This window comes from Ornithorhynchus anatinus, chromosome 2 (genome assembly GCF_004115215.2).
Source record: "Ornithorhynchus anatinus isolate Pmale09 chromosome 2, mOrnAna1.pri.v4, whole genome shotgun sequence".
Classification (NCBI taxonomy): domain Eukaryota; kingdom Metazoa; phylum Chordata; class Mammalia; order Monotremata; family Ornithorhynchidae; genus Ornithorhynchus; species Ornithorhynchus anatinus.
The window spans coordinates 102720558-102746927 of record NC_041729.1 but is presented as its reverse complement, the minus strand read 5'-3'; the positions used below and the strand labels follow the sequence as shown (position 1 = coordinate 102746927).

Sequence of the window (26370 nt, the reverse complement as noted above, 5' to 3'; positions counted from 1 at the left end):
TGAGGCCCGAAGAAGCGGCGGAGCGTCACACAGGCAAGTGATAGCGTGGCTCAGTGGAAAGAGCCCGGGCTTCGGAGTCAGAGGTCATGGGTTCGACTCCCGGCTCTGCCGCTTGTCAGCTGTGCGACTGTGGGCGAGTCACTTCACGTCTCTGGGCCTCAGTTACCTCATCTGGAAAATGGGGATTAACTGTGAGCCCCACCCTGATTACGCTGTATCTCCTCAGCACTTGGAACGGTGCTCTGCCCATAGTAAGCGCTTAACAAATACCAACATTATTATTATTATTATTATTATTATAGAGCTGGGATTAGAACCCGGGTCTCCCGACTTCCAGTCCTGTGCCCTTTCCACCAGGTCATGCTATTTCTTTATGCGTTGCTTGTCTCTTCTCTCTCCCACCTTTATTCTCAGACTATAGACCGTAAGCTCGTCGTAAGCCTTCTGCGGGCAGGGAAACGGGACCGCTAACTCTGTTGCACTGTGCTCTCCCAAACACTCGGTACGATGTTCTGCACCTGGTGAGTGCTCAATAAATGCCACCGACTGATCGGTCGACTGACCGTGAACCTCTTGTGGGCCAGGAACCTTGCCTAATTCCCAAATAATGTCTGTTCCCGGCATTCAGTACGGTGCCTCGCATACGGCCAGCGCCGAATGTCGTCATTCCTACTGCCACAGGTCCGTTAAGGGAGGGTAAAGGATCACGCAATCACATCGGAAAAGTGGTTCCGCCGATCTCGGGATTTCTGGGAAAGCCCCAAGTCTTTTTTTGGAGTTGAGAGAGATATCGTTTCCTTACGCTGAATGCCAAATCCGGATCGGCGAGAGCCACCGTTAGTTTTTCCCGAAGAACGGGCCAGTTCTCGCAGTTCAGGACGTCGGACGGGGGGGCCGAGCACAGGATCTGCATCGCTTCGTGCCGCACCTGGAAGAGGCAACGGAATGTGGGTTTTTGGCAGTTACAAAGATCCTGCCTTATCCCCAAGAAAGTATTCATTTGTTGTCGGTCTCCCCCTCCGGACCGTAAGCTCGTGTCCACCAACTCTGTCGTGCCGCACTCTCCTAAGCGCTTAGTACGGTGCTCCGCACACAGTAAGCGCTCAATAAATACCACCGACTGATTAAGAAAGCAGCGTGATCTAGTGGATGGAGCACGGGCCTGGAAATCAGAACCTGGCTCTAATCCCGACTCAGCCACTTGTCCGCTGTATGACCACGGACAAGTCACTTCACTTCTCTGTGCCTCAGTTCCCTCATCTGTAAAATGGGGATTGAGTCTGTGGGCCCCATGTGGAACGGAGTCTGTGTCCAACCCAATTTGCGCGGATTCACCCCAGTGTTTAGTGCAGTACTTGGACGGAAATAGAGCTCAACAAATGCCATTATTGTTATTAACTTTGCTACGGTGGGATGGAGGGAAAGTGTCCAGGACCAAAAAAAGATGTTAAATCAGACACAGGCAAGTCGGTTGTCACCGCCCCAGAATGATGGTGAAAAAAGCAGCACGGCTTAGTGGATAGAACATGGGTCTGGGACTCAGAAGGACCTGGGTTCTAATCCTGGCTCGGTCACTTGTCTGCTGTGTGACCCTGAGCGAGTCACTTCACTTCTCTGGGTCTCAGTTCCCTCATCTGGAAAATGGGGATGAAGACTTTGAGCCCCACGCGGGACAGGGACTGCATCCAACCTGATTCGCTTGTATCCAGGTCAACGCTTAGGGCAGTTTCCTGCACATAGTAAGCACTTAATAAATACCTTTTTTTTTTAAAAAAAAAAAGTCACCATTGGACTGTGTCCAACCTGATTACCTTGTACCTACCCCAGTGCTTAGAACGGTGCTTGGCACATGGGAAGCCCTTAACGAATACCACAATTATTATTATTATTATTATTATTATTAATAATGATACAGAGGGGACCAGGTTTAGAACCAAGCCCTTCCTTTATATTTTTTCCAGAGACAGTAGGTTCTCTGTGTGCCCCCGCCCCAATTTCCCCTAGATACAGGAGACCTAAAAACCAGAGGTGGAGTTGTGGCCCTAGAGAGCCGAGAGATGCTCCCCTCCCCATTTTTTTTTTTTAATGACATTCGTTAAGCGCTTACTACGTCCCAGGCACTGTTCTAAGCGCTGAGGAAGATACAGTCCATGAACCACATGGGGCTCACAGTCTTCATCCCCGTTTTCCAGATGAGGTAACACCGGGGCCCGGAGAAGTGATATGACTCGCCCAGGGTCACACAGCAGAGAAGTGAAAGCCGGGATTAGAACTCAGGTCCTCTGACCGCCGGGCCCGGGCTCTCGCCACTACGCCACGCTGCCGCTCACCAGCTTGTCCGTAAGTCGGTGAAAGAACCCGTGTCCCCGTAACCGTTCTCATCACCCTATTTATTCTGTTTAATGGGACGTACGTCACCCTGATTCTATTTATTTGCCACTGTTTTCCCGAGATGTTCTTCCCCCCGACTCTATTTATCGCCATCGTTCTCGTCCGCCCGTCTCCCCCGATTAGACCGTGAGCCCGTCGAAGGGCAGGGACCGTCTCTATCTGTTGCCGACTTGTACACTCCAAGCGCTTAGTACAGGGCTCCCCACAGAGTAGGCGCTCTATAAATACTACTGAATGAAACGAATGAACCGTTCTCGCTCTGAAAGTTCCTAACGACGGGGGGGGGAGATTGTTTCCCGGGAATCATTCTTCCCAATAGCCGAGAGGAAACTACCGAAAGCGGCACTGAAGTCGACCCAGGAGCTCAACTCCGAGAACGTCCCTAGCTACTTCAAACTGATTTAATTCGTCCTGCGGTTTTTCGAAATGACGAGTTACCTCATAGGTCTCGCAATAGCCCGAACCTAATTAACCCGCCCGAAGTAACAAGCTCCGGAAAGAAAACGGAAAGAAACGCAAACGGCAGCTTTTTCAAAATCTCTAAATCGTGCAGGGAGGAACGGTGGTTAGGACGGAGGGTCGGCCCGACTGTTTTAGCCCTCTGGGCGAGTCGTCTCACTCCTCCGCCCGCTCTCCCCTCGAGCTGATCGCGGGGCTCGCGGTCCTAAATCCCCGTTGACAGCCGAGGTAACTGGGGCACGGAAGTGAAGTGACTCGCCTAAGGACACAGCAGACGAGCGAAGGCGGCAGGATTCGAACCCAGGTCCTCCTGACTCCCAGGCCCGCGCCCCCTCCACGAGGCCACGCTGCCTCTCTTTAGCCCTTACCCCGGACTCCACAGATTTGACGGTAAGCTCGTTGCGGGCGGGGAACGTGTCTATCGTCTCTGTTGTGCCGTACTCTCCCAAGCGCATAGTAATAATAATGATAATGTTGGTGTTTGTTAAGCGCTTACTATGTGCAGAGCGCTGTTCTAAGCGCTGGGGGAGGTACGGGGTCATCAGGTTGTCCCACGTGAGGCTCAGTCTTCATCCCCATTTTCCAGATGAGGGAACTGAGGCCCAGAGAAGTGAAGTGACTTGCCCACAGTAAATAAATAAACTGTGGTATTTGTTAAGCGCTTACTATGGGCAACGCGCTGTTCTAAGCGCTGGGGGATACAAGGTGATCAGATTGTCCCACGTGGGGCTCACGGGTTTTGTTTTGTTTTACCCCCATTTGACAGATGAGGGAACCGAGGCCCAGAGAAGTGAAGTGACTTGCCCAAGGTCACAGAGCTGACTAGCGACAGAGCGGGGATTCGAACCCGTGACCTCTGACTCCCAAGCCCATGCTCTTTCCACTGAGCCACACTGCTTCCCATCTATCTACCCCAGCACTCAGAACAGTACTTGGCACGTAGCAAGGGTTTACCAAATATCGTAATTATCATCATCAAAATGGGGATTGAGATCGTGAGCCCCACGCGGGACAGGGCCTGGGTCCAACCTGATCCGCCTGTATCCACCTCAACGCTTAGCGCAGGTGCCTGCACACGGTAAGCGCTTAGCAAATACCATTAATTAAAAAAAATGCAGCACAGAGGAGGAATCTGAGGCTCAGAGAGGTCTGGTGACTCAACCCGGGTCGCCCGGCAGGCCGGCGGCGAGGCCGAAACTAGAACCCAGACCTCCTGACGGTCTCTCAGCGATCAGCTCCCCGCGAAACGAAGAAATTCAAGGAGCCGATGCAGTTCTGAGCTGCCGCTCTGGGCTCGTTTGAACCGCTCTGGATAGGACCGACCGAGCCCCCGCTCATTCACGGTTTGAACCCCACATTTCCCGCGTGGCTCAGTGGAAAGAGGCCCGGCTTGGGAGTCGGAGGTCATGGGTTCGCATCCCGGCTCTGCCGCCCGGCAGCCGCGTGACCGTGGGCGAGTCGCTTCACCTCTCTGGGCCTCGGATCCCTCATCTGTAAAATGGGGATGAAGACTGTGAGCCTCGCGGGGGACGACCCGATCACCCCGTATCTGCCCCAGCGCTCAGAACCTCTACACACAGTAAGCGCTTAACAGGTACCAACATTATCATTGAATACCGGGACGGGAGCGGGCGCACCCCCGCGTCCGGGTGGCCGACCCCGGCTGGCTCGGCTCTCCCCGGACCGTCCCGCGCGGAGGGAGCTCTCCAGCCTCCCGCCCACCTCCTCCAAGGAGCCTTCCCTGACTGAGCCCTCCTTTCCTCGTCTCCCAATCCCTTCTGGGTCATTCCCTTTATTCATCCCTCCTCCCAGCCCCAGTGGACATATCCGTCATTCATTTATATTACCGTCTCCCGCTCCAGACTGGAAGCTCACTGTGGGCAGGGACTGTGTCTGTTATATTGTCACCCTGTACTCTCCCAGGAGCTTAGCACAGTGCTCTGTACAGAGGAAGCGTTCGGGAAATACAACTGACTGACTGACTGACTGCTCGTTGGGAGGTGCGGGAGCCTGGTACTCCTCCAAACCACCCCAAATCCGTTTTTGAGCACGGATCGTCTCTATCTGTTGCCAGACTGGACATTCCCAGCGCTGAACACAGTGCTCTGCGCATAGGAGGCGCTCAGTAAACACGAGCGAATGAAACGCTTTCAGGGCCGCAAGTTTCCGTAAGGGAAATGGCACGATCACGGGTCCGGGAGTCAGAGGACCCGGGTTCTAATCCCAGCTCTGCCGTCCGTCTGCCGCGTGACCTTGGGCGAGTCGCCTCATCTCTCTGGGCCTCAGTTTCTTCATCTGCCAAATGGCGATCCGATACCCGTTCTTACCTCGGCCTTTGACCGTGAGACCCGCGTGAGATCTGACGGCCGTGTATGCGCCCCAGGGCTTAGTACGGTGCTCGGCATTCATTCAACTGTATTTGCGGAGCGCTTACGGTGTGCAGAGCACCGTACTAAGCGCTTGGAATGCGCGATTCGGCAACAGATAGAGACGGTCCCTGCCCAACGACGGGCTCACAGTCTAAAAGGGGGAGACAGACAGCAAAACAAAACAAGTAGACAGGCATCGATATCATCACGATAAATAAAATCATAGATATATACACATCATTAAGAAAACAGAGTAATAAATAGCACATATATAAATATACACAAGTGCCGTGGGGAAGGGGGTAGTGCAGAGGGAGGGAGTCGGGGCGATGGGGAGGGGAGGAGGGGCAGAGGGAAAGGGAGGGCTCAGTCTGGGAAGGCCTCCTGGAGGAGGGGAGCTCTCAGTAGGGCTTTGAAGAGCCACCCTAAGCACTTAACAAATAGTATTGTTATTATTACTGAAACGGTGTTAGTAACTCTGGGCACAACGTTGCGCTGGAAGCAGAGCGGGAGAGGGAAAACACCCCCTTCTTACTCACCGGGCTTATCGGGGTCTAACGGAGTCCCGCTTCCTCTTCGGGATAACCCCGGTTAAGGCACGTTTATCAACATTTTAGAGAATCGGGCATCTATTTCAGGATTATACTTACCTCCTTAGGCTGTCCAGGTTCTAGCCTTTCTACAATTAACTGTAGTTTCCCTTGATTGAATTTATAACTCTGTAATACAAAGCAAAAGGTTCATTATTTTCAGAGACATAAAAATACATGCTATGAAGGAAAATACCATCTGGGAGCAGAACTGAATTCGGAACACTCCAATTAAATCGTCGATCTTAATTTGGTGGACCACTCAAAAATCTTCATTCCCCAAAAGTCAGAAAATTTGGAGCTAAAGTTCCCGGTGGGGCACTGAGCCTCCACGCATACGAATACCATAATTATTATTTTCTGGGACCCGGCAGAGTACGGACAGGAAAGAAACCGGGGAGATGAACGCACACCACGAGCCGAGAGGAGCAGGGCTGAGCCGAAAGACGACATCCACTACGTAGAAATGGAGGGCAATTTGAAGGCAGATAGGATTTAGAGGTTCTGGTGGGTTTTGGTGGGTGAAATCCTTACGGTGGGAACTGTGCCCGCAAAACCCTTCAAAATAGTTGTGTGGTTTTTTTTTAATGGCATTTGTTAAGCACTTACTACGTTCATTCCTTCATTCCTTCGTCTTTATTGAGCGCTTACTCTGTGCAGAGCACCGTACTAAGCGCTTGGAATGGACGATTCGGTAACAGATAGAGTCCCCGCCCAAAGACGGGGCACTGTTCTTCACACTGGGGTAGACGCGCGCTGATCGGGTTGGACACGGTCCACGGCCCTCAGGGGGCTCACAGTCTTAATCCCCATTTTGCAGGTGAGACAACTGGGGCGCGGAGAAGAGAAGCGACTTGTCCAAGGTCACCCAGCAGAGAAGTGGCGGAGCCAGGATGAGAACCCAGGTCCTCTGACTCCCAGGCCTGTGCTCTATCCATTAGGTCACGCTGCTTCTCAGAATTGAACCCCCAATACTAAAGAGTTTGCATCACGCCAATTTATATTTTAAAAAAAAAAAAAATTAAATTTGTTTTTGCTCTGCCCGGTACCGTGTCCATCTATAAGAGCGTAGTGGATAGAGCACGGGCCTGGGAGTCAGAAGGTAATGGGTTCTAGTCCTGGCTCTGAATGCATAAATGACTGGGGAAGAGCCGAAGGCTTGTTTTGCCCAACGAGGCATCCCTGAAACCCAGATCTTCGACACTCCCCGGAGGCTGATGCACGGAGGGAGCCTTGTCGTTCAAACCTCACGCCGTGGCAACCGTCTATTATGTTCTGTTCCGTGCTCCCAGACCCGGTTCAATGTGCAATTTATTTATGTACATCAATGTCTGTCTCCCACTCTAGGTGTGGGCGGGGAACGTGTTTATTGTTGTACTGTACTCTCCCAAGCGCTTAGGGCAGAGCTCTGCACGGCAGCAAGCACTCAACAAACACGACCGAATCGATGAACGAACGTTTGCTCTTTCTCTGGGGAAGAACCAGATAACAATAATAATAATAATGTTGGTATTTGTTAAGCGCTTACTACGTGCAGAGCACCGTTCTAGGCGCTGGGGTGGACAGCGGGTCATCGGGTCGTCCCCCGGGAGGCTCACGGTTAATCCCCGTTTTACGGACGAGGTAACTGAGGCACCGAGAAGTGAAGTGACTCGCCCACAGTCCCACAGCCGCCGGGTGGGCAGAACGGACGACAGAACACGGCCGGCCGGCCCCAATCCTAGGTCGCTATGGGAAAAAATAAAACAAGCACAGACCCTACTGGCTTACTGGAAAGCCTAAGCAAAATCCCCAGGCAGGGAGCCAGTGAGGATCCTCAGTGACCTCATCTGTAAAATGGGGATGAAGACCGTGAGCCTCACGTGGGACAACGTGATGACCCTGTATCCACTCCAGTGCTTAGAAAGGTGCTCTGCACATAGAGAGCGCTTCCCAAATACCAACATCATTATTATTATTATTATTATTATCCTGGCCTGTGAAGTCGGCGGCTCTCTGGAGCTAGGAAACCCCGCTTACGACTTATCCGTCGTCCCACGACTCACCCGTGCCGGGCAACGGCGTCGGGGGAGAGAGTCGAGGGCGGAGACTCAGGTTTACCGCGTGGAAGGAGGCGATGGTAAACCACTTGCGTACTTTTACCAAGAAAACTCTACGGATCCACTACCAGAACGATGGCGGACGGCGGCGGGGCGTCCTGGGAGAGGTGCCTCCATGGAGTCACTACGGGCGGGAGACGGCTCGACAGCGTAACACGGGTAACGTTGGTGTTTGTTGAGCGCTTACTTGTGCAGAGCACTGTTCTAAGCGCTGGGGTAGAAACGGGGGAATCAGGTTGTCCCACGTGAGGCTCACAGTCTTCAGCCCCATTGTACAGATGAGGGAACTGAGGCCCAGAGAAGCGAAGTGACTCGCCCACAGTCACACAGCTGACAAGTGGCAGGGTCGGCATTCGAACCCACGACCTCTGACTCCCAAGCCCGGGCTCTTTTCACTGAGCCACGCTAGAGTGGCCCTAAAAAATCCCCAGGTTTGCTTAAACCAGACTAAGCAGAGGACAGTTATAACAGTAATGAAATCTGTTACGCGCTTGTCAGGGGCCAGGCACCGAACTAAGCACTGGGGTACTCCTAAAATAATCAGGTCAGACACAGTCCCTGTTCTACACGGGGAGGGAAAATGGGTATTCCATCCCTATTTTGCAGAAGAGGAAGCTGAAGTACAGAGAAGTGAAGCAGCGTGGTTCGGTGGAAAGAGCCCGGGCTTCGGAGTCAGCGGTCAGGGGTTCGAATGCCGACCCCGCCACCCGTCAGCCGCGTGACTGGTCACTTCACTCCTCTGGGCCTCAGTGACCTCATCTGTAAAATGGGGATGAAGACCGTGAGCCCCGCGTGGGACGACCCGATGTCCCCGTGTCTACCCCAGCGCTTAAAACGGTGCCCCGCGCATAGGAAGCGCTTAACAGATGCCGATATCGTTATTATTACTGAAGTGACTTCCCCGGGCTCAAGCCGCGGGTGGGTGCCGGAGCTGGGATTAGACCCCGGGCCCTCTGCTGCCCGGTCACGTGTCCTTTAAACTGCGTAACCCTACCTCTTGACGACGAGACGGTCGTGACGATCGTGATTCGTTTAGGGAGACCGATTCGTAGGCGTGAAGATTTAAATTTACCGCATCGGAAGCAGCGTGGCTCGGTGGGAAAGAGCCCGGGCTTGGGAGTCGGAGGTCACGGGTTCGGCTCCCGGCTCTGCCGCCCGTCAGCTGTGTGACCGTGGGCGAGTCACTTCACTTCTCTGGGTCTCGGTTCCCTCATCTGTAAAATGGGGATGAAGACTGCGAGCCTCACGGGGGACAACCTGATTCCCCTGTATCTACCCCAGCGCTTAGCACGGTGCTCCGCACATAGCAGGCGCTCAATAAATACCAACGTAACGATGACGACGGCATTCGTTGAGCGCTTACTATGTGCCGGGCACTGAACTTAGACCCGGGGTGGATACAAGCGAATCGGGTTGGACACGGTCACAGTCTCAATCCCCATTTTACGGAGGAGGGAACTGAGGCACAGAGAGGTGGAGTGACACGGCCGAGGTCGTACGGCAGACAAGCCTGCGTAGAGCGCACGCACACGGTTTGTATCTTCCCAATATCTAAACTGGGCAAGCGGCTTAGTCGAGTCCATACCGTAGCCTTACGTCACGCTGCATGTTACAAACGATTTATTGATATTCACGTCCGTCTCCCCCTCTGGACCGTGAGCTCACGGTGGGCAGGGGACACGTCGGCCAACTTGGCGGCACCGTCCTCTCCCAAGCGCTTAAGGGCAGCGCTCTGCACCTGGTAAGGGCTCAGTAAATAATAACGTTGGTATTCGTTAAGCGCTTACTACGTGCAGAGCACCGTTCTAAGCGCCGGGGGAGATACAGGGTCATCAGGTGGTCCCACGTGAGGCTCCCAGTTAAATCCCCATTTTACAGATGAGGGAACTGAGGCACAGAGAAGATACCACGGCTAATGATTATAGACTTCACTGCACGGAAGAAGCAGAACAAATTGCCCCACCTGGTTGAATGAGGAGTCGCTGTCAGAGCAGTTGTCCGCGCAGTAGCATTTCTCCTTCTGAATTTTCTTTTGCGTCTCTTTACGTCGTAGCTGATCTCCTTCAAACTCGTCGATTAGAGATTCCACGGCCGCCATCATGATATTCTTCAGGGAATGCATCATTTCCTTATACCTTTGAAGTCAAAGTATCAGCAATATTGAAAAGACTAAAAAATGGCACAACCACCCTGAATTAAAGGGGCAGTCTCTACATTTTTACATTGCACTGAATTTTTTTTGTTTCAAAATGGGCTTTCGAGAACAGAAGTCGGCTGTGGAGTCATACCGTGTTTATTCCAGCCTCTCCGATAAACTCGGCGTCTTCTTAAACTCCTTCGTTCGTTTGTGTTTACTGAGCTCTTACTATGTGCAAAGCACTGGGCTAAGCACTTGGAGAGTACAAGATAATAAACAGATGCATTCCCTGCCCACAAAGCGCTTACGGTCTAGAGTAACCAGTACACAACTAGCTCTTTGCTTTTGCTAACGGAGAATAGAAAATGGGGGAACATGGGGGTCTCGGCAGTTTGGAAGGAGCGTTCATGCCAACGGAAAAAAAACAAAAATCGAGAAATCTGGGAAACTTAACCGTGGTGCGACACACGCGCCGAGCGAGCTTTTCGACACGGAATAAACGTGCGTAACACGGCGAGACTTCTAAATGATATAAAGATAGAGTCAGTCAGACTGTGAGCCCGTCGTTGGGCAGGGACTGTCTCTACCTGTTGCCGAACTGTACGTTCCAAGCGCTCAGCACAGTGCTCTGCACACGGTAAGCGCTCAATAAACTCGATTGAGTGAATGCATGAAACAAAGTACCGCCCGCTGAGATTGGGTGCTTCCGTTAGAAGTTAGCAACCTCCCATGGGCGTTGGCTGTTGTCCAAACTCGTAGAAAAGAAGGCCAAAACGTCAAAGCCGGGGGACGAGGAGGGGAAGGAGAGAGGTGGAGGAAGGAGATGGGAGGCGTACTCCTTGAGGAGAGAGAACGACTGCTCTCATCGGCGGTTCCCCCACATTTAAGGGTCTTATTATTGGCTTGGGCTTTCGGTTGAGGTCTAAATCCGTAGACGACACTGCAAGGAAACATTTTAATCTGGTGGAAAACGAAAAGTCTTCCCCACAGAGGACTGAGAGGGGACAACTGTTTCACAGTCACCTAAAAGGGATGAATGAGGCATCCTCAAAATGTTGTGAAATAGTATTTTTAGTCGCAACCAAGGAGATCGTCGGTCGTTGACAAAGGCCGTCAAGGGACTGAAGGTAAACTTCACGCCACTGGCGGGGCCCCCTTTAAATCGATCGATCCGCGGTATCTACTGAGCGCTTACCAACGCGCCAAGGACGGTACTGAGCGCTTGGAAGCGGCCAATACAGCAGAATCAGCAGACACGCTTCCTACCGGTAACGCGCTGCCGATCCCGAGAACGGCAAGCTAGGGGGAATCTTTCACACACTCACTCCTTAGATTCTTGGGTTCTTTTGGTCACGTGCTGAACCAGGGTGTCATAGCCAAGTCCTTCGCTCCGATTCTGAGCCGCAGCGCATTTTTCCATTTCCTCTTCGATCAGAGATCCCAGGGTGTTGCATATGTACTGCCTGAGGTATTTCACAAACCCGTAGCTAGAAGGAAAACACCGAAAATTCAGCGTGTTCCCCACGCCGCACTGCTCCGTCCTCGCGAAGAACATCTCTGATGTCTTTTCGACGACGTCTTAGTTGGGCCAGGACTCTGGTCCCTCCCCCCAACTATGGAGTAAGCACCCCGTGGGCAGACGGGTCCCTTCTTCATTCCGTATTTCATTCTGGTTTCCCAAGGGCTCAGTACAGTAATCCCCCCTAGACCGTACGCCTGTTGCGGGCAGGGAGTGTGTCTCTTACAACGTAATGATAATTATGGCATTTGTTAAGCGCTCACTATGTGCCGAGCACTGTCCTACGCGCCGGGGTAGATACAGGGCAATCAGATCGTCCCACGGGGGGGCTCTCATTTTTTTAATCCCCAATTTTACAGATGAGGTAACTGAGGCACGGAGAAGTGAAGTGACACACCCAAGGTCACACAGCAGACAAGTGGGGAGCCAGGATTCATTCATTCATTCAACAGTATTTATTGAGCGCTTACTACGTGCTTACTACTACTGTACTGGGCGCTTGGAATGGACAAATCGGCAACAGATAGAGACAATCCCTGCCCGATGACGGGCTCACAGTCTAATCGGGGGAGAAAGAATAATGTTGGTTATTTGTTAAGCGCTTACTATGTGCAGAGCACTCTTCTAAGTGCTGGGGTACCTACAGGGTAATCGAGTTGTCCCACGCGGGGCTCACATTTTTAATCCCCATTTTACAGGTGAGGGAACTGAGGCACGGAGAAGTGAAGTGACTCGCCCACAGTCACACAGCTGACAAGTGGCAGAGCCGGGAATCGAACCCATGATCTCTGACTCCCAAGCCCGGGCTCTTTCCACTGAGCCACGCCGCTTCATATGGTATTTGTTAAGCACTTACTATGTTCCAGGCACCGTTCTAAGCGCTGGGGTAGATACAGGGTAATCAGGTTGTCCCACGTGGGGCTCACACTCTTCATCCCCATTTTACAGATGAGGTAACGGAGGCACGGGGAAGTGAAGTGACTTGGCCAAGGTCACACAGCAGACAAGTGGCGGAGCCGGGATTAGAACCCACGGACTCTGACTCCCAAGCTCGGGCTCTTGCCACTAAGCCCCGCTGCTTCACCTTTCCCAAGCGCTTAGTACAGTGCTCTGCCCGCAGTAAGCGCTCAATAAATACGACGGACCGATGGAAACAGTGAACCGCACGCTCAATAAATGCTGCTATCGCTGCTAGCCCCGCTACTGCCGGCAACAAAAGATGTCGGCGGTTTAGTCGTTCCCTTTTATTTATCTGCTCCTTTTTATTTTAGTTCTTTATCATTTGAATATATTTGGCAACCGGGGCCATTGTTTCTCTCCCATAAGATTGGAAGCTCCAGGAGGGGAGGGACCGGGTCTTTCTCTTCCCCCGTCAGGTCCCAAACCCCAGGACAGTCGATTCTATTTATCGTGCCGATGTTGTCTTGTTTCTGTTTCGTTGTATTTCGTTCGCTCTGCCGCCTGTCTCCCCCGATTAGACTGTGAGCCCGTCATTGGGCAGGGACTGTCTCTGTCTGTTGCCGAACTGGCCATTCCAAGCGCTTAGTACAGTGCTCTGCACCTAGTAAGCGCTCAATAAATACGATGGAATGAATGAGCTTCTCTGGGCCTCATTCACCTCATCTGTAAAATGGGGATGAAGACTGTGAGCCCCATGAGGGACAACCTGATCACCTTGTATCCCCCCCCCAGCGCTTAGAACAGTGCTTTGCACATAGTGAGCACTTAAATGCCAACATTAATTAATTAATTAATTAATTAAAGAAACAAGATAACCAGGCCCCCATGGGGCTCACAGTCCACACAGGAGAGAGAACGGGCACTGAATCCCCATTTTGCAATCGAGGGAACTGAGGCGCAGAGGAGATGAGCGACTTGCCCAAGGTCACGCAGCAGACCAGTGGCAGAGCCGGGATTAGAACCCACGCCCTCTGACCCCCAGGCCCGTCTTCTTTCTGCTGCTTTTCACTCAGCGGGTGCTCTAAACGCCACTAAAAGTTGTACTAGAAAGCTCGGGAGAGTCCGGTAACAATAGAATCGGCAGATACGATTCCTGCCCTCCGGGAGCTTACAGGCCGAGGGAGAGAGGACAGGCATCTTACCCCCATTTTACAGACGAGCAGAGTGAGAAGTGAGGCGGGAGATCCCGCAGAAGGCAAATGGCGGAGCCAAAATGACAACCCAGGTCTCTCAGGAGCAGCGTTTATCAAGCACCCATTTGGGAGAGCGCACTGGACGGGGCGCTTGCAAACTACAGAACTTGTCTACGACGAGTTTACGCTTGAAAAAGAAATTCAGAAATGGAAAAAAAAAAAAAAAAAAATTTACAATTATCTCCAACTAGAGTGATCTCCTGACTTCTGTTCCCCCACTCTTTCCACTAGGCACGGGACACCGGACCGGTGACCTTTGGGCATTTGACAGTCACCCTACCCTCAACCCCACAGCGCTTACGTACCTCTCTCAAAACTATACATCATAAAGCACTTCTTCACATTCACCTCTGTCTCCGGTTCACGTCGGTAAAGTCGCCGGTGGGGCTACCAAGTCCGCTGTGTCGGACCCTCCCAACTGCTTAGTACACACGGCACCCTGCACGCCGTAAGGGCTCAATAAACATCCCCGATTCGTGAGGACGACACTGCGCTTCCACTGCTCGCAGAGGGGCGTTGACGCTTTAGTTCTAAAGTTGGCCTCCCCGGGTCAGGTTACTCTAAAAGGATGCCGAGCACCAAGCTTTCGGGTCCTGCCAAGTGCCGCGGACTGACGTCGTCAGCTTCCCTCTTCGCGCCACTCGCCCGAGTCGCCACCAACCCCTCGTACGGATGCCAGCTCCGCCTCCCTCCAGCCAACACCTCGGCCGCTGCTCCGATCCCCCGATTAGACCGTGCGCCCGTCAAAGGGCGGGGACCGTCTCCAGCCGCTACCCATTTGTAATAATGTCGCTATTTGTTCAGCGCTCCCTATGTGCCGAGCACCGTCCTAAGCGCCGAGGTAGCTACGGGGTAATCAGGTCGTCCCACGTAATCCCCGTTTTACAGATGAGGGAACTGAGGCCCAGGGAAGTGACGGGACTCGCCCACAGTCCCACAGCTGACGAGTGGCAGAGCCGGCACTTGAACTCGTGGCCTCTGACTCCCAGGCCCGTGCTCCTTCCCCTGAACCACGCTGCTTCTCTACCGAGCGCTTAGTGCAGTGCTCTGCACGTAGTAAGCGCTCAACAAATACGGCGGAACGAACCAACGATCCAGCCCTCTCACTCTCCGTCAGTTCTACTCCATCTCGTCCACCTCGCCGCCGACCCCGCGTCCCGCCTCCGGCTTGGAACATCTTCCCTCCTCAAATCCGGCAGACGACGACTCTCCCCCTCTTCGAAGCCTTATTGAAAGCCCACCTCCTCCAAGAGGCCTTCCCAGACTAAGCCCCGCTCTCCTCTCCTCCCACTCCCTTCTGCCTCACCCTGACTTGATCCCTTCCTTCATCCCCCCGTCTCCCAGCCCCACAGCACTTATGTCCATATCTGTGATTTATTTCTGTGAAAGTCCGTCTCTCCCTCTAGACTGTAAAATCACAGTGGGCAGGGAATGTGTTCCCGCATGATCCCGTACTCTCCCGGGTGCTCGGTACAGAGCTCTGCACACAGTAAGCGCTCAATAAATACCACTGACTGACTGAGGCAGCCCGCCGACCGCCACTGAACGCTCTCTGCCAAGCCGGGGAGGGATCCAACCTTCGCTGCCGCCTTTATAATTATCATTTGATCAATAATACTGACGATGATAATAATCAGTAGAGCATCCCTTGAGAGCTTACCTTGATTCTATTTATCGCCATCGTTCCCGTCTGTCCGTCTCCCCCGATTAGACCGTAAGCCCGTCGGAGGGCAGGGACTGTGTCTGTCACCGATCTGTCCGTTCCGAGCGCTTAGTACAGTGCTCTGCACATAGTAAGCGCTCAATAAATACTACCGAATGAACGAATACCACGTGCCACGCTATTCAGATTGGACGCGGTGCCCCGGCCCACCCCGGGGCTCACCGCCTGAGCCCTCCTCTTCGAAACTCCCCTAGCCCGCGGCCGGCCCGGCCCGCGGCCAGAACGGACGACCCCGATGAACTGACGGTCGCCGCCGAAACCTAAGAAGCGTTTTGCTCCGAATCGGTCACGGGAGAAATCATCCGAGTACCGGTCTAGGCGGAAGTGTTTAAAAGTGGGAGAGACGGGGGCGCCGAGACTGGGCTCTTGCCAGAATCGCTTTCATCCGATTCAACCGGGAAGGTGACGGAACCTTCGATCCGATGGGCTGGCGAGAATCGGTTAATCGACGGTGTGTTTTCGGCGCTTATCAAGGGATGAGGATAATACTGAGAGCCGGGGAGAGCACCGTCGAACAAGTTACTAATTACTCTCCCCGCCTTCGAAGCCTTATCGAAGGCCCATCTCCTCCGAGAGGCCTTCCCTGACCAAGCCCTCATTTCCTCTTCTCCCACTCCCTTCCGCATCGCCCTGACTTGCTTCTCTGTGCCTCAGTTCCCTCATCTGTAAAATGGGGATTAAGACCGTGAGCCCCACGTGGGACGACCTGATTCCCCTGTGTCTACCCCAGCGCTTAGAACGGTGCTCCGCGCATAGTAAGCGCTTAAAAAATACCAGCATTATTATTCACCACCCACCTCCCCGACAGCAGTTACGTACATAACTGTAATTTATTTACTTTTTGCCTCCTCTTCTCGACTGGAAGCTCACTGTGGGCAGGGAACCTGTTTCATATTGTACTCTCCCAAGTGCTCGGTACTGCCGCTTGTCGGCTGTGTGACCGTGGGCAAGTCACTTAACTTCTCTGGGCCTCAGTTCCCTCATCTGTAAAATGGGGATGAAGACTGTGAGCCCCACGTGGGACAACCTGATTCCCCTATGTCTGCCCCAGCGCTTAGAACATAGTAAGCGCTTAACAAATACCAACATTATTATTATTATTATTATTATTATTACAGCGCCCCGGACACAGGAAGGGCTCAATAAATGAAACTGATTGATGGTACACATAATTCCCTTCCCCAAAGAGCTCACAATCTTCCGGGGGAGACGGACGCTTCAATAGATCACAATTAGGCAGAATCCCAGCTCCGCCCCTTGTCCGCTGAAGCGGCGTGGCCTAGTAGTTAGAGCACGGGCCTAGGAGGCAGAAGGCCCTGGGTTCTAATCCGGCTCCGCCGCTTATCTGCTGTGCGACCTCGGGCGGGTCGCTTAACTTCTCCGCGCCTCAGTCGCCTCATCTGTCAAATGGGGATTAAGGCCGGGAACCCGTGTGGCACAGCGACCGTGTCCAGGCTGATTAGCTCGTAACTACCCGAGCGCTTAGTACATGCCCGGCCCGGAGTAAGGGCTTAACAGAGACCGGAAAAAAATACCATTTTTTTAAAAAAAGGCAACCGAACATAGAGGTCTACACGTGAAGTGCTCCGAGGCAGGGTATAGGGACCGAGGAGTGTAGGTGATGTACCATTGCTAGTCGGGGTCGCGGGGAAATAAGACGGGAGAGGGGAGAATACGCGGGGGATGTGATTTCAGGACACGTCGGCTATATTACGGAGAGGAGGTGACTGCTTTTGGCTTGTCCTTGAATATTCACGCATTCAACCGTATTTACTGAGCGCCTACTGCGTGCCGAGCGCCGTACTGAGCGCCTGGGAGAGTACAACAGACATACACCTGTCCACAACGCGATGCGCCGCATACTGCCGGGCCAACGGCCGCGAGCCGGAGAGGACACTCGTCTGCCATTTCCTATCGACTGATACCGGCTGGGGAAGCTGTTTTATACGTTTAAGAACGAATCGGGGCGAGCTGAGTCGGAAGCAGCGTGGCTCAGCGGAAAGAGCCCGGGCTCTGGAGTCAGAGGTCATGGGTTCAAATCCCGGCTCGGCCATTTGTCAGCTGTGTGACTTTGGGCAAGTCACTCGACTTCTCGGTGCCTCGGTGACCTCACCTGTAAAATGGGGATGACGACCGTGAGCCCCACGTGGGACGACCTGATTCCCCTGCGTCTACCCCGGCGCTTAGGACGGTGCTCGGCACATAGTAAGCGCTTAACCAACACCGACACCCAACCGACCTATTATTACAGACTGCATTAGCCTACGAAGAGCGCGCGCGCGCGCGCGCTTCCGACCCAGCAACTGAGGAAATGCAAACTGGAGAGGAATTCCTCGCTCGGGATCATTCTTCGCTTGGGATTTGAATGAGCATCTGTCCAGAGGCAACTGGCTTCTAGCCTCGAAGGGCGGCACCTGGAGAGTTTCCAGTCCCCTACCAGTCTCGGCTACGGGAGGGAGAGTCGAGCAGAGGCCCGTCCGTTCCCTTCCTGGCTCGGGCCGTGGTTGGCGACGGGAAGGCCATCTGCTGCAAGCGAAAACCCACCCGTGCTGGGCAGCGGCGGCACGGGAGAGTCGAGGGCGGAGACTCGGGTTTACTGGGCGGAAGGGGGCACTTTTGGATTTTTACCAAGGAAACTCTGGATCCGCGACCAGAACGATCGCAGACGGAGAGCGGGACGTTTCGGGAAAGAGGTGTCCGTGGAGCCGCTAGGGGTCGGAGACCGCTCGACGGCAGGCTAGCTCAATCCGAGCGACCGAATCCGTCGGTTGCCTTAACCTCCTCGCCAAGCAATCCCAGCTTCCAATAACAATAATAATAATGTTGGTATTTGTTCAGCGCTCACTACGTGCCGAGCACTGTTCTAAGCGCTGGGGTAGATACGGGGCGATCGGGTCGTCCCACGTGGGGCTCACGGTCTTCATCCCCATTTTACAGATGAGGGAACTGAGGCCCAGAGAAGTGAATATAAGTTGGCGTTCGTTAAGCGCTGACTACGTGCCGAGCACCGTTCTAAGCGCTGGGGTAGATACGGGGCCATCGGGTGGTCCCACGTGGGGCTCACAGTCTTCATCCCCGTTTGACAGATGAGGGAACTGAGGCACCGAGAAGTGAAGTGACTCGCCCAAAGTCACGCAGCTGACCAGTGGCCGAGCCGGGATTCGAACCCAAGACCTCCGAAGCCCGGGCTCTTTCCACTGAGCCACGCTGCTTCTCTTGACCAGTAGCTGAGAAATCGTATCCCTCTCCCTCCTCTGCTCTTCCCTACGAGAGGGGAGGGTCCGAGGCGGCCCCCCCTATATTTGTCCTCGGGTTCGTCTTACCGTCCTCCAACCTGTCGGTTCTGTCGGTGGAGCGACAGAACCGGAGACGTGAATAATAATGTTGGTACTTGTTAAGCGCTTACTGTGTGCCGAGCACCGTTCTAAGCGCTGGGGTAGACACAGGGGAATCGGGTCGTCCCACGTGGGGCTCACAGTCTTCATCCCCGTTTGACAGATGAGGGAACTGAGGCCCAGAGAAGTGAAGTGACTCGCCCACAGTCACACAGCCGACAAGCGGCCGAGCTGGGATTCGAACTCATGAGCCCCGACTCCAAAGCCCGGGCTCTTTCCACTGCGCCACGCTGCTTCTCTGCTTCTGCTTCTGCGAATGAGGAGAGGCAGGTGGCGACGGCACTCAGGGTGGCCGCTTGGGAATATTCCCGGTAAGAGACGGAGCCCCTGCCCTTGAGGAGCTCGTAGCCTCGTAGCTCAGAGAAGCGGCCTGGCTCCGTGGAAAGAGCCCGGGCTTGGGAGTCAGAGGTCATGGGTTCGAATCCCAGCTCCGCCCCTTGTCAGCCGGGTGACCGTGGGCAGGTCACTTCACTTCTCTGGGCCTCAGTTCCCTCATCTGGAAAATGGGGATTAACCGCGAGCCTCACGGGGGGATGACCTGATGACCCCGTATCTCCCCCAGCGCTTAGAACAGTGCTCTGCGCATAGTCAGCGCTTAACAAATATCAGCATTATTATTCTATTACGGCCAAATGAGCGGAGCGCTGAAACGTGCAAAAATACGAAGGGCAACTCTACCTTAATAATAATAATGTTGGTATTTGTTAAGCGCTTACTATGTGCCGAGCACTGTTCTAAGCGCTGGGGTAGACACAGGGGAATCGGGTCGTCCCACGTGGGGCTCACAGTCTTAATCCCCATTTTACAGATGAGGGAACCGAGGCCCCGAGAAGTTAAGTGACTTGCCCGCAGTCACACAGCCGACAAGTGGGAGAGCTGGGATTCGAACTCATGAGCTCTGACTCCAAAGCCCGTGCTCTTTCCACTGCGCCACGCTGCTTCCCCTACCTTAATCGAGGATGCGAATTTATTCGAAAGCATCGGAGGTCTGCCCGAAAACTTACCGCGCTGGGACCGAGTTACGATCTACGTTGGGAATCCAGAGAGAACGAAAAGAGCGTGCGAGGCCGACGATCTTTTAACACTCTCAGAGCGGAAAGGGAAAGCGCGACTTAAAAATCCGATCAGAGGTAAGCAGTCCGGAGGCGAGACTTAGAGGAAAAAATGTAGTTTATTCAGAGGCGTTAGATTCCGACTACGTGCCAACGCTCGCAGAGGCTTCCGACGCTCCCGACTACGCGGTGAGACGAGCTACGGTTTCTCCCAGTGAAATGGCAGCTCTCATCCGGTGCTCAGTCGAGTGCCTGGCGCACAGTAATAATAATAATTATAATACCGTTGGTATCTGTTAAGCGCTTACTATGTGCACAGCACCGTTCTGAGCGCTGGGGGAGATACAGGGTCATCAGGTTGTCCCACGTGGGGCTCACATTTTTTAACCCCCATTTTTACAGATGAGGTCACTGAGGCGCAGAGAGGTTAAGTGACCTGCCCAAGGTCACGCAGCAGACGAGGGGCGGAGCCGGGATTAGAACCCACAACCTCCGACTCCCAAGCCCGGGCTCTTTCCACCAAGCCGCGCTGCTTCTTACCAAATGCCATCTTCGTTGCCTTGTGGCCCCAACGCTAAGGGAGAGCATCCTGAGACAATCAGGCAAAGCCGCACCCAGAAACCAAACACGGATTCCAGCACGGCACAGTGGCTGGATCGCGGGCCCGGGAGTCAGCGCGTCATGGGTTCTAATCCCCGTCTACCGTGTGACCTCGGGCGGGTCGCTTCACTTCTCTGGGCCTCATTAACCTCATCCGTAAAATGGGGACAGGGACCGCGCGCCCCGCGTGGGACGGGGACCGGGTCCAACCCGACCGGCTTGTATCCACCCCAGCGCTCAGTACAGCGTCTGGCACACGGCGCTTAACGACCACCATATATCGTTAGAATATCTGCCCCCAAGAAGGCGACGACAACGGGGAGCAAGGCGGGAACCGGTCCAGAAACGGAAGAGAGGGCCGGCCCGGGCCCAAGGTGGAGGAACGGTGAGGCCGCACCCCGTCGGACTTAAGACGGCAGGGGCGGCAAGCAGGGGCCACGGAAAAATGGACGGCTGCACGGAGCCAGAAGGGACCGTTCCCTCACTCGTCGTGGGCGGAGAACGTCACTCTTTCTTGCCGTACCGTACTTTTGACGCTGGTATTTGTTAAGCGCTCACTGTGTGCAGAGCAGTGTTCTAAGCGCTGGGGGAGATGCAGGGGAATCGGGGTGGTCCCACGTGAGGCGCGCGGTCTCCATCCCCATTTTACAGACGAGGTCACTGAGGCACCGAGAGGTGAAGTGACTCGCCCACGCTCACACGGCTGCCAGGTGGCGGAGCCGGGATCCGAACCCACGACCTTGGACTCCCGAGCCTGGGCTCTTTCCACTGAGCCACGCTGCTTCTCTGAGTGCTTCTCCAAGCGCTCAGTACAGTGCTCTGCACTCAGTAAGTGCTCGACAGATGCAACCGAATGAGCGAATGACCCCTGTACTCCGGCACTAGACTCTTGAAGTTCTTATCGGCCGACAGGCAACGTTTACCACTTCTATACAGGCGACTCCTCCTGTCCTCCTCTTAATTCTCCCATCACAGTCGACAGCACCAGCTGCCTCACCGGCCCGCAATCTGGCGTTATCCTCGACTCCCCACTCTCCTTCGACCCACGTTTTCCGTCTGCGGCTTAATCCCGTCCGTCCAGCCCTCCCCAACGTCCCTAAAATCCGCCCTGTCCGCTCCGAACTGCTGCGTCGATCCGGGCACTTCCGTCCTGCCCCGCCTTGACTACTGTAATAATAATAATAATAATAACGTCGGTATTTGTTAAGCGCTCACTACGTGCCGAGCACCGTTCTAAGCGCTGGGGGAGGTACGGGGTCATCGGGTGGTCCCCCCGTGAGGCTCACGGCTAATCCCCGTTTTCCAGACGAAGGGAACCGAGGCCCAGAGAAGTAATAATAATGTTGGTATTTGTTAAGCGCTCACTATGTGCCGAGCACTGTTCTAAGCGCTGGGGTAGACATAGGGGAATCAGGTCGTCCCACGTGGGGCTCACAGTCTTAATCCCCATTTTACAGATGAGGGAACTGAGGCACCGAGAAGTTACTCGCCCACGGTCACACAGCTGACGGGCGGCAGAGCCGGCAGCCGAACCCGTGACCTCCGACTCCCAAGCCCGGGCTCTTTCCCACCGAGCCACGCTGCTTCCGATGCGGTAAATTTAAATCTTCACGCCTACGAATCGGTCTCCCTAAACGAATCACGATCGTCACGACCGTCTCGTCGTCAAGAGGTAGGGTTACGCAGTTTAAAGGACACGTGACCGGGCAGCAGAGGGCCCGGGGTCTAATCCCAGCTCCGGCACCCACCCGCGGCTTGAGCCCGGGGAAGTCACTTCAGTAATAATAACGATATCGGCATCTGTTAAGCGCTTCCTATGCGCGGGGCACCGTTTTAAGCGCTGGGGTAGACACGGGGACATCGGGTCGTCCCACGCGGGGCTCACGGTCTTCATCCCCATTTTACAGATGAGGTCACTGAGGCCCAGAGGAGTGAAGTGACCAGTCACGCGGCTGACGGGTGGCGGGGTCGGCATTCGAACCCCTGACCGCTGACTCCGAAGCCCGGGCTCTTTCCACCGAGCCACGCTTCGTTCTCCTCGCCGCCGCCCCCGCCTCCTGGCTCTCCCCGCTCCGGTCCACGCTTCGCTCTGCTGCCCGGATGGCTTTTCTCCAGAAAACCTCAGGCCGCGTTTCCCCGCCCGAATACCTCTAGCGGTTGCCCATCCACCTCCGCCTCAAAGAGCCACTCCGTACCACCCGCTTTAAAGCCCCCTCCTACCGCACCCAGCTACTCTCCTACTCCGACCCAGCCCGCACGCTCTGCTCTTCGAACGCCGACCTTAATAATAATAATGTTGGCATCTGTTAAGCGCCTCCTATGTGCCGGGCACTGTTCTAAGCGCTGGGGTAGACGCGGGGGAATCAGGTCGTCCCCCGTGGGGCTCCCGGTCTCCATCCCCCTTTTACAGATGAGGGAACTGAGGCCCAGAGAAGTGAAGTGACCCGCCCACGGTCGCACAGCCGCCAAGCGGCAGAGCTGGGATTCGAACTCATGAGTCCTGACTCCAAAGCCCGTGCTCTTTCCACTGAGCCACGCTGCTCCTCCACCTTCTCAGCGAACCTCCATCTCATCCCCCCCCCCCCCTTTGGACCGGCAGCCCGTTGTGGGGCGGGGATCGTCTCCGGTGCCGAGTTCCAAGCGCTCGGTACAGTGCTCTGCACGCGGTAAGCGCTCAGTAAATACGACCGAATGAAGGAATCTATCTCGCCACTGACCTTTCTCGCCCACGTCCTGCCTCCGGCCTGGGATGCCCGCCCTCTTCATGGCCGACAGAATTACACTCCCCCCCTTCGAAGCCTTATTGAAGGCACATCTCCTCCAAGAAGCCTTCCCCGATTAAACCCTCATTTCCTTCTGCCCCCTTCTGCATCACCCTTGACCTGTTCCCTTCATTCACCAACCCCTCACCCGCCCAGCAGTTACGTACGTATCTATAATTCATTTCTATTAACGTCTGCCTCCCCGTCTAGACAAAAAGCTCACTGTGGGAGGGAATGTGACTGCTATATTGTGTTGTAATAATAACGCTGGCATTTGTTAAGCGCCTACTACGTGCCCGGGCACCGTGCTAAGCGCTGGGGTAGATACAGGGTCATCGGGTTGTCCCCCGTGAGGCTCACGGTTAATCCCCATTTTCCAGACGAGGTAACCGAGGCCCAGACAAGTGAAGTGACTCGCCCACGGTCACGCCGCTGACAAGCGGCAGAGCCGGGAGTCGAACCCATGACCTCTGACTCCCAAGCCCGGCCTCTTTCCACTGAGCCACGGGCGGGTGGAAGCTCCCTGAGCTCTGAGGTAGAGATTTGGGAGTCAATCAGTCGTGTTTATTGAGCTCCAGCTGTGTACAGAGCACCTTACTAACTGCTTGGGAGAGTTGAGGAGCAGCGTGGGTCAGTGTGTGAGGCTCACAGTACAGTGCTCAGCACCTAGTGAGCGCTCAATCAATACTATTGAATGAACGACTGCACCGATCCCACCCTCATCATGACTCTTCCCTGTATGTCCCCCCCCCCAGCGCTTAGTACAGTGCTCAGCACCTAGTGAGCGCTCAATAAGTACTACTGAATGAATGAATAAATGAACAGATCCCAACATCATCATTATGACTATTCCCTGTAGGTCCCCCCCAGCGCTTAGTACAGTGCTCAGCACCTAGTGAGCGCTCAATCAATACTACTGAATGAATGAATGAACAGATCCCACCCTCATCATGACTATTTCCTGTAGGTCCCCCCCAGCGCTTAGTACAGTGCTCAGCACCTAGTGAGCGCTCAATCAATACTACTGAATGAAGGAATGCACAGATCCCACCCTCATCATGACTCTTCCCTGTATCTGCCCCCAGCGCTTAGTACAGTGCTCAGCACCTAGTGGGTGCTCAATAAATACTATTGAATGAATGAACAGATCCCACCCTCATCATGACTCTTCCCTGTATGTCCCCCCCAGCGCTTGGTACAGTGCTGAGCACCTAGTGAGCGCTCAATAAATACTACTGAATGAATGAATGAATAAATGAACAGGTCCCAACATCATTATGACTCTTCCCTGTATGTCCCCCCCAGCGCTTAGTACAGTGCTCAGCACCTAGTGAGCGCTTAACAAATACCAACATCATCATGACTCTTCCCTGTATGTCCCCCCCAGCGCTTAGTACAGTGCTCAGCACCTAGTGAGCGCTCAATCAATACTACTGAATGAATGAATAAATGAACAGATCCCACCCTCATCATGACTCTTCCCTGTAGGTCCCCCCCAGCGCTTAGTACAGTGCTCAGCACCTAGTGAGCGCTCAATAAATACTATTGAATGAACAGATCCCACCCTCATCATGACTCTTCCCTGTATGTCCCCCCCCCAGCGCTTAGTACAGTGCTCAGCACCTAGTGAGCACTCAATAAATACTTTTGAATGAATGAATGAATGAACAGATCCCACCCTCATCATGACTATTCCCTGCATGTCCCCCCCAGCGCTTAGTACAGTGCTCAGCACCTAGTGAGCGCTCAATCAATACTACTGAATGAATGAATAAATGAACAGATCCCACCCTCATCATGACTCTTCCCTGTATGTCCCCCCCAGCGCTTAGTACAGCGCTCAGCACCTAGTGAGCGCTTAGCAAATACCAACATCATCATGACTCTCCCCTGCATGTCCCCCCCAGCGCTTAGTACAGTGCTCAGCACCTAGTGAGCGCTCAATCAATACTACTGAATGAATGAATAAATGAACAGATCCCACCCTCATCATGACTACTCCCTGTAGGTCTCCCCCCCCCAGCGCTTAGTACAGTGCTCGGCACCCAGTGAGCGCTTAACGGAGCCCAACGTCCGGGCTACAGGGGGGGGTCGGGGCGCGGGTACTTGTGGAAGTCCTCGTCCGTCTCCTCCAGGCGGAGGAGCAGGTCCTCGGCGCCCTCCAAGGACGGGGCTCCCGCCAGCCGCTCCCTCACGCCGCCCAGCAGCTGCCGCAACGTCCCCCGCAGCCGCGCCGCCGCCTCCGCCGCCTCCGCCTCCTCCGCCGCCTCCTCGGCGTCCGGACGGCGCGGGGTCCCCGCCATCCCCCGGACGGGCCTCGGGCCCGCCGGCGCCGCTGCTCCGCGCGCGCGCCCTCACGTCACCGCCGTCGCCTACGTCAGCGCGCCGCCCGCGCACGAGCTACCGCGCCTGCGCACTGCCCGCCGCCTGCACGCCCCCCCCCCCCCCCCCCCCGCCCCACGGGAGGCCCTTGGCCCCCAGGGCCTTCACTCCGTCACTCAGGCAGGCAAGCGGTCACTCGTTCAGTCAGTCATTCATTCATTCAGTCATTCAGCCAGTCAGTCATTCAGTCAGCCAGGCAGTCATTCATCCAGTCATTTAGTCAGCCGGTCAGTCACTCAGTCATTCAGTCACTCAGTCATTCATTCATTCAGCCAGTCATTCAGTCAGTCAGTCCTTCAGTCATTCACTCAGTCAGTCAGTCATTCAGTCAGCCAGGCAGTCATTCATCCAGTCAGTCAGTCAGTCAGGCAGTCATTCAGTCAGCCAGGCAGTCATTCATCCAGTCATTTAGTCAGCCAGTCAGTCGGTCATTCATTCAGTCAGTCGGTCATTCATTCAGTCAGGCAGTCATTCATCCAGTCATTTAGTCAGCCAGTCAGTCACTCAGTCATTCATTCAGTCAGTCACTCAGTCATTCATTCAGTCAGTCACTCAGTCATTCATCCAGTCATTTAGTCAGCCAGTCAGTCACTCAGTCAGTCACTCAGTCATTCATTCAGTCAGTCACTCAGTCACTCAGCCAGTCAGTCATTCAGTCAGCCAGGCAGTCATTCAGTCATTCATCCAGTCATTTAGTCAGCCAGTCAGTCGGTCATTCATTCAGTCAGGCAGTCATTCA

The 26370-nt window shown here is 54.3% G+C and overlaps 1 protein-coding gene across 3 annotated transcripts in view; it reads right to left on the bottom strand.

Moving 5' to 3' along the window:
- TBC1D32 (TBC1 domain family member 32) overlaps positions 1 to 25584 on the bottom strand; it is a 235422-nt gene extending 209838 nt beyond the window's left edge. Inside the window, exons 1-6 of one of the 3 annotated variants that reach the window (XM_029056276.2) lie at positions 25356 to 25390; positions 13667 to 13844; positions 11371 to 11532; positions 9872 to 10043; positions 5870 to 5938; positions 803 to 928 (exon numbers count right to left, since the gene is read on the bottom strand). In XM_029056276.2, the coding sequence (XP_028912109.1) occupies positions 803 to 928; positions 5870 to 5938; positions 9872 to 10043; positions 11371 to 11465 (462 nt within the window). In that variant the 5' untranslated portion in view covers positions 11466 to 11532; positions 13667 to 13844; positions 25356 to 25390. Of the gene's footprint in view, positions 1 to 802; positions 929 to 5869; positions 5939 to 9871; positions 10044 to 11370; positions 11533 to 13666; positions 13845 to 25355 lie in introns of all 3 variants that reach the window. The other 2 variants (XM_029056266.2, XM_029056257.2) reach the window with 2 other exon arrangements.
- Positions 25585 to 26370: the final 786 nt, after the last annotated feature.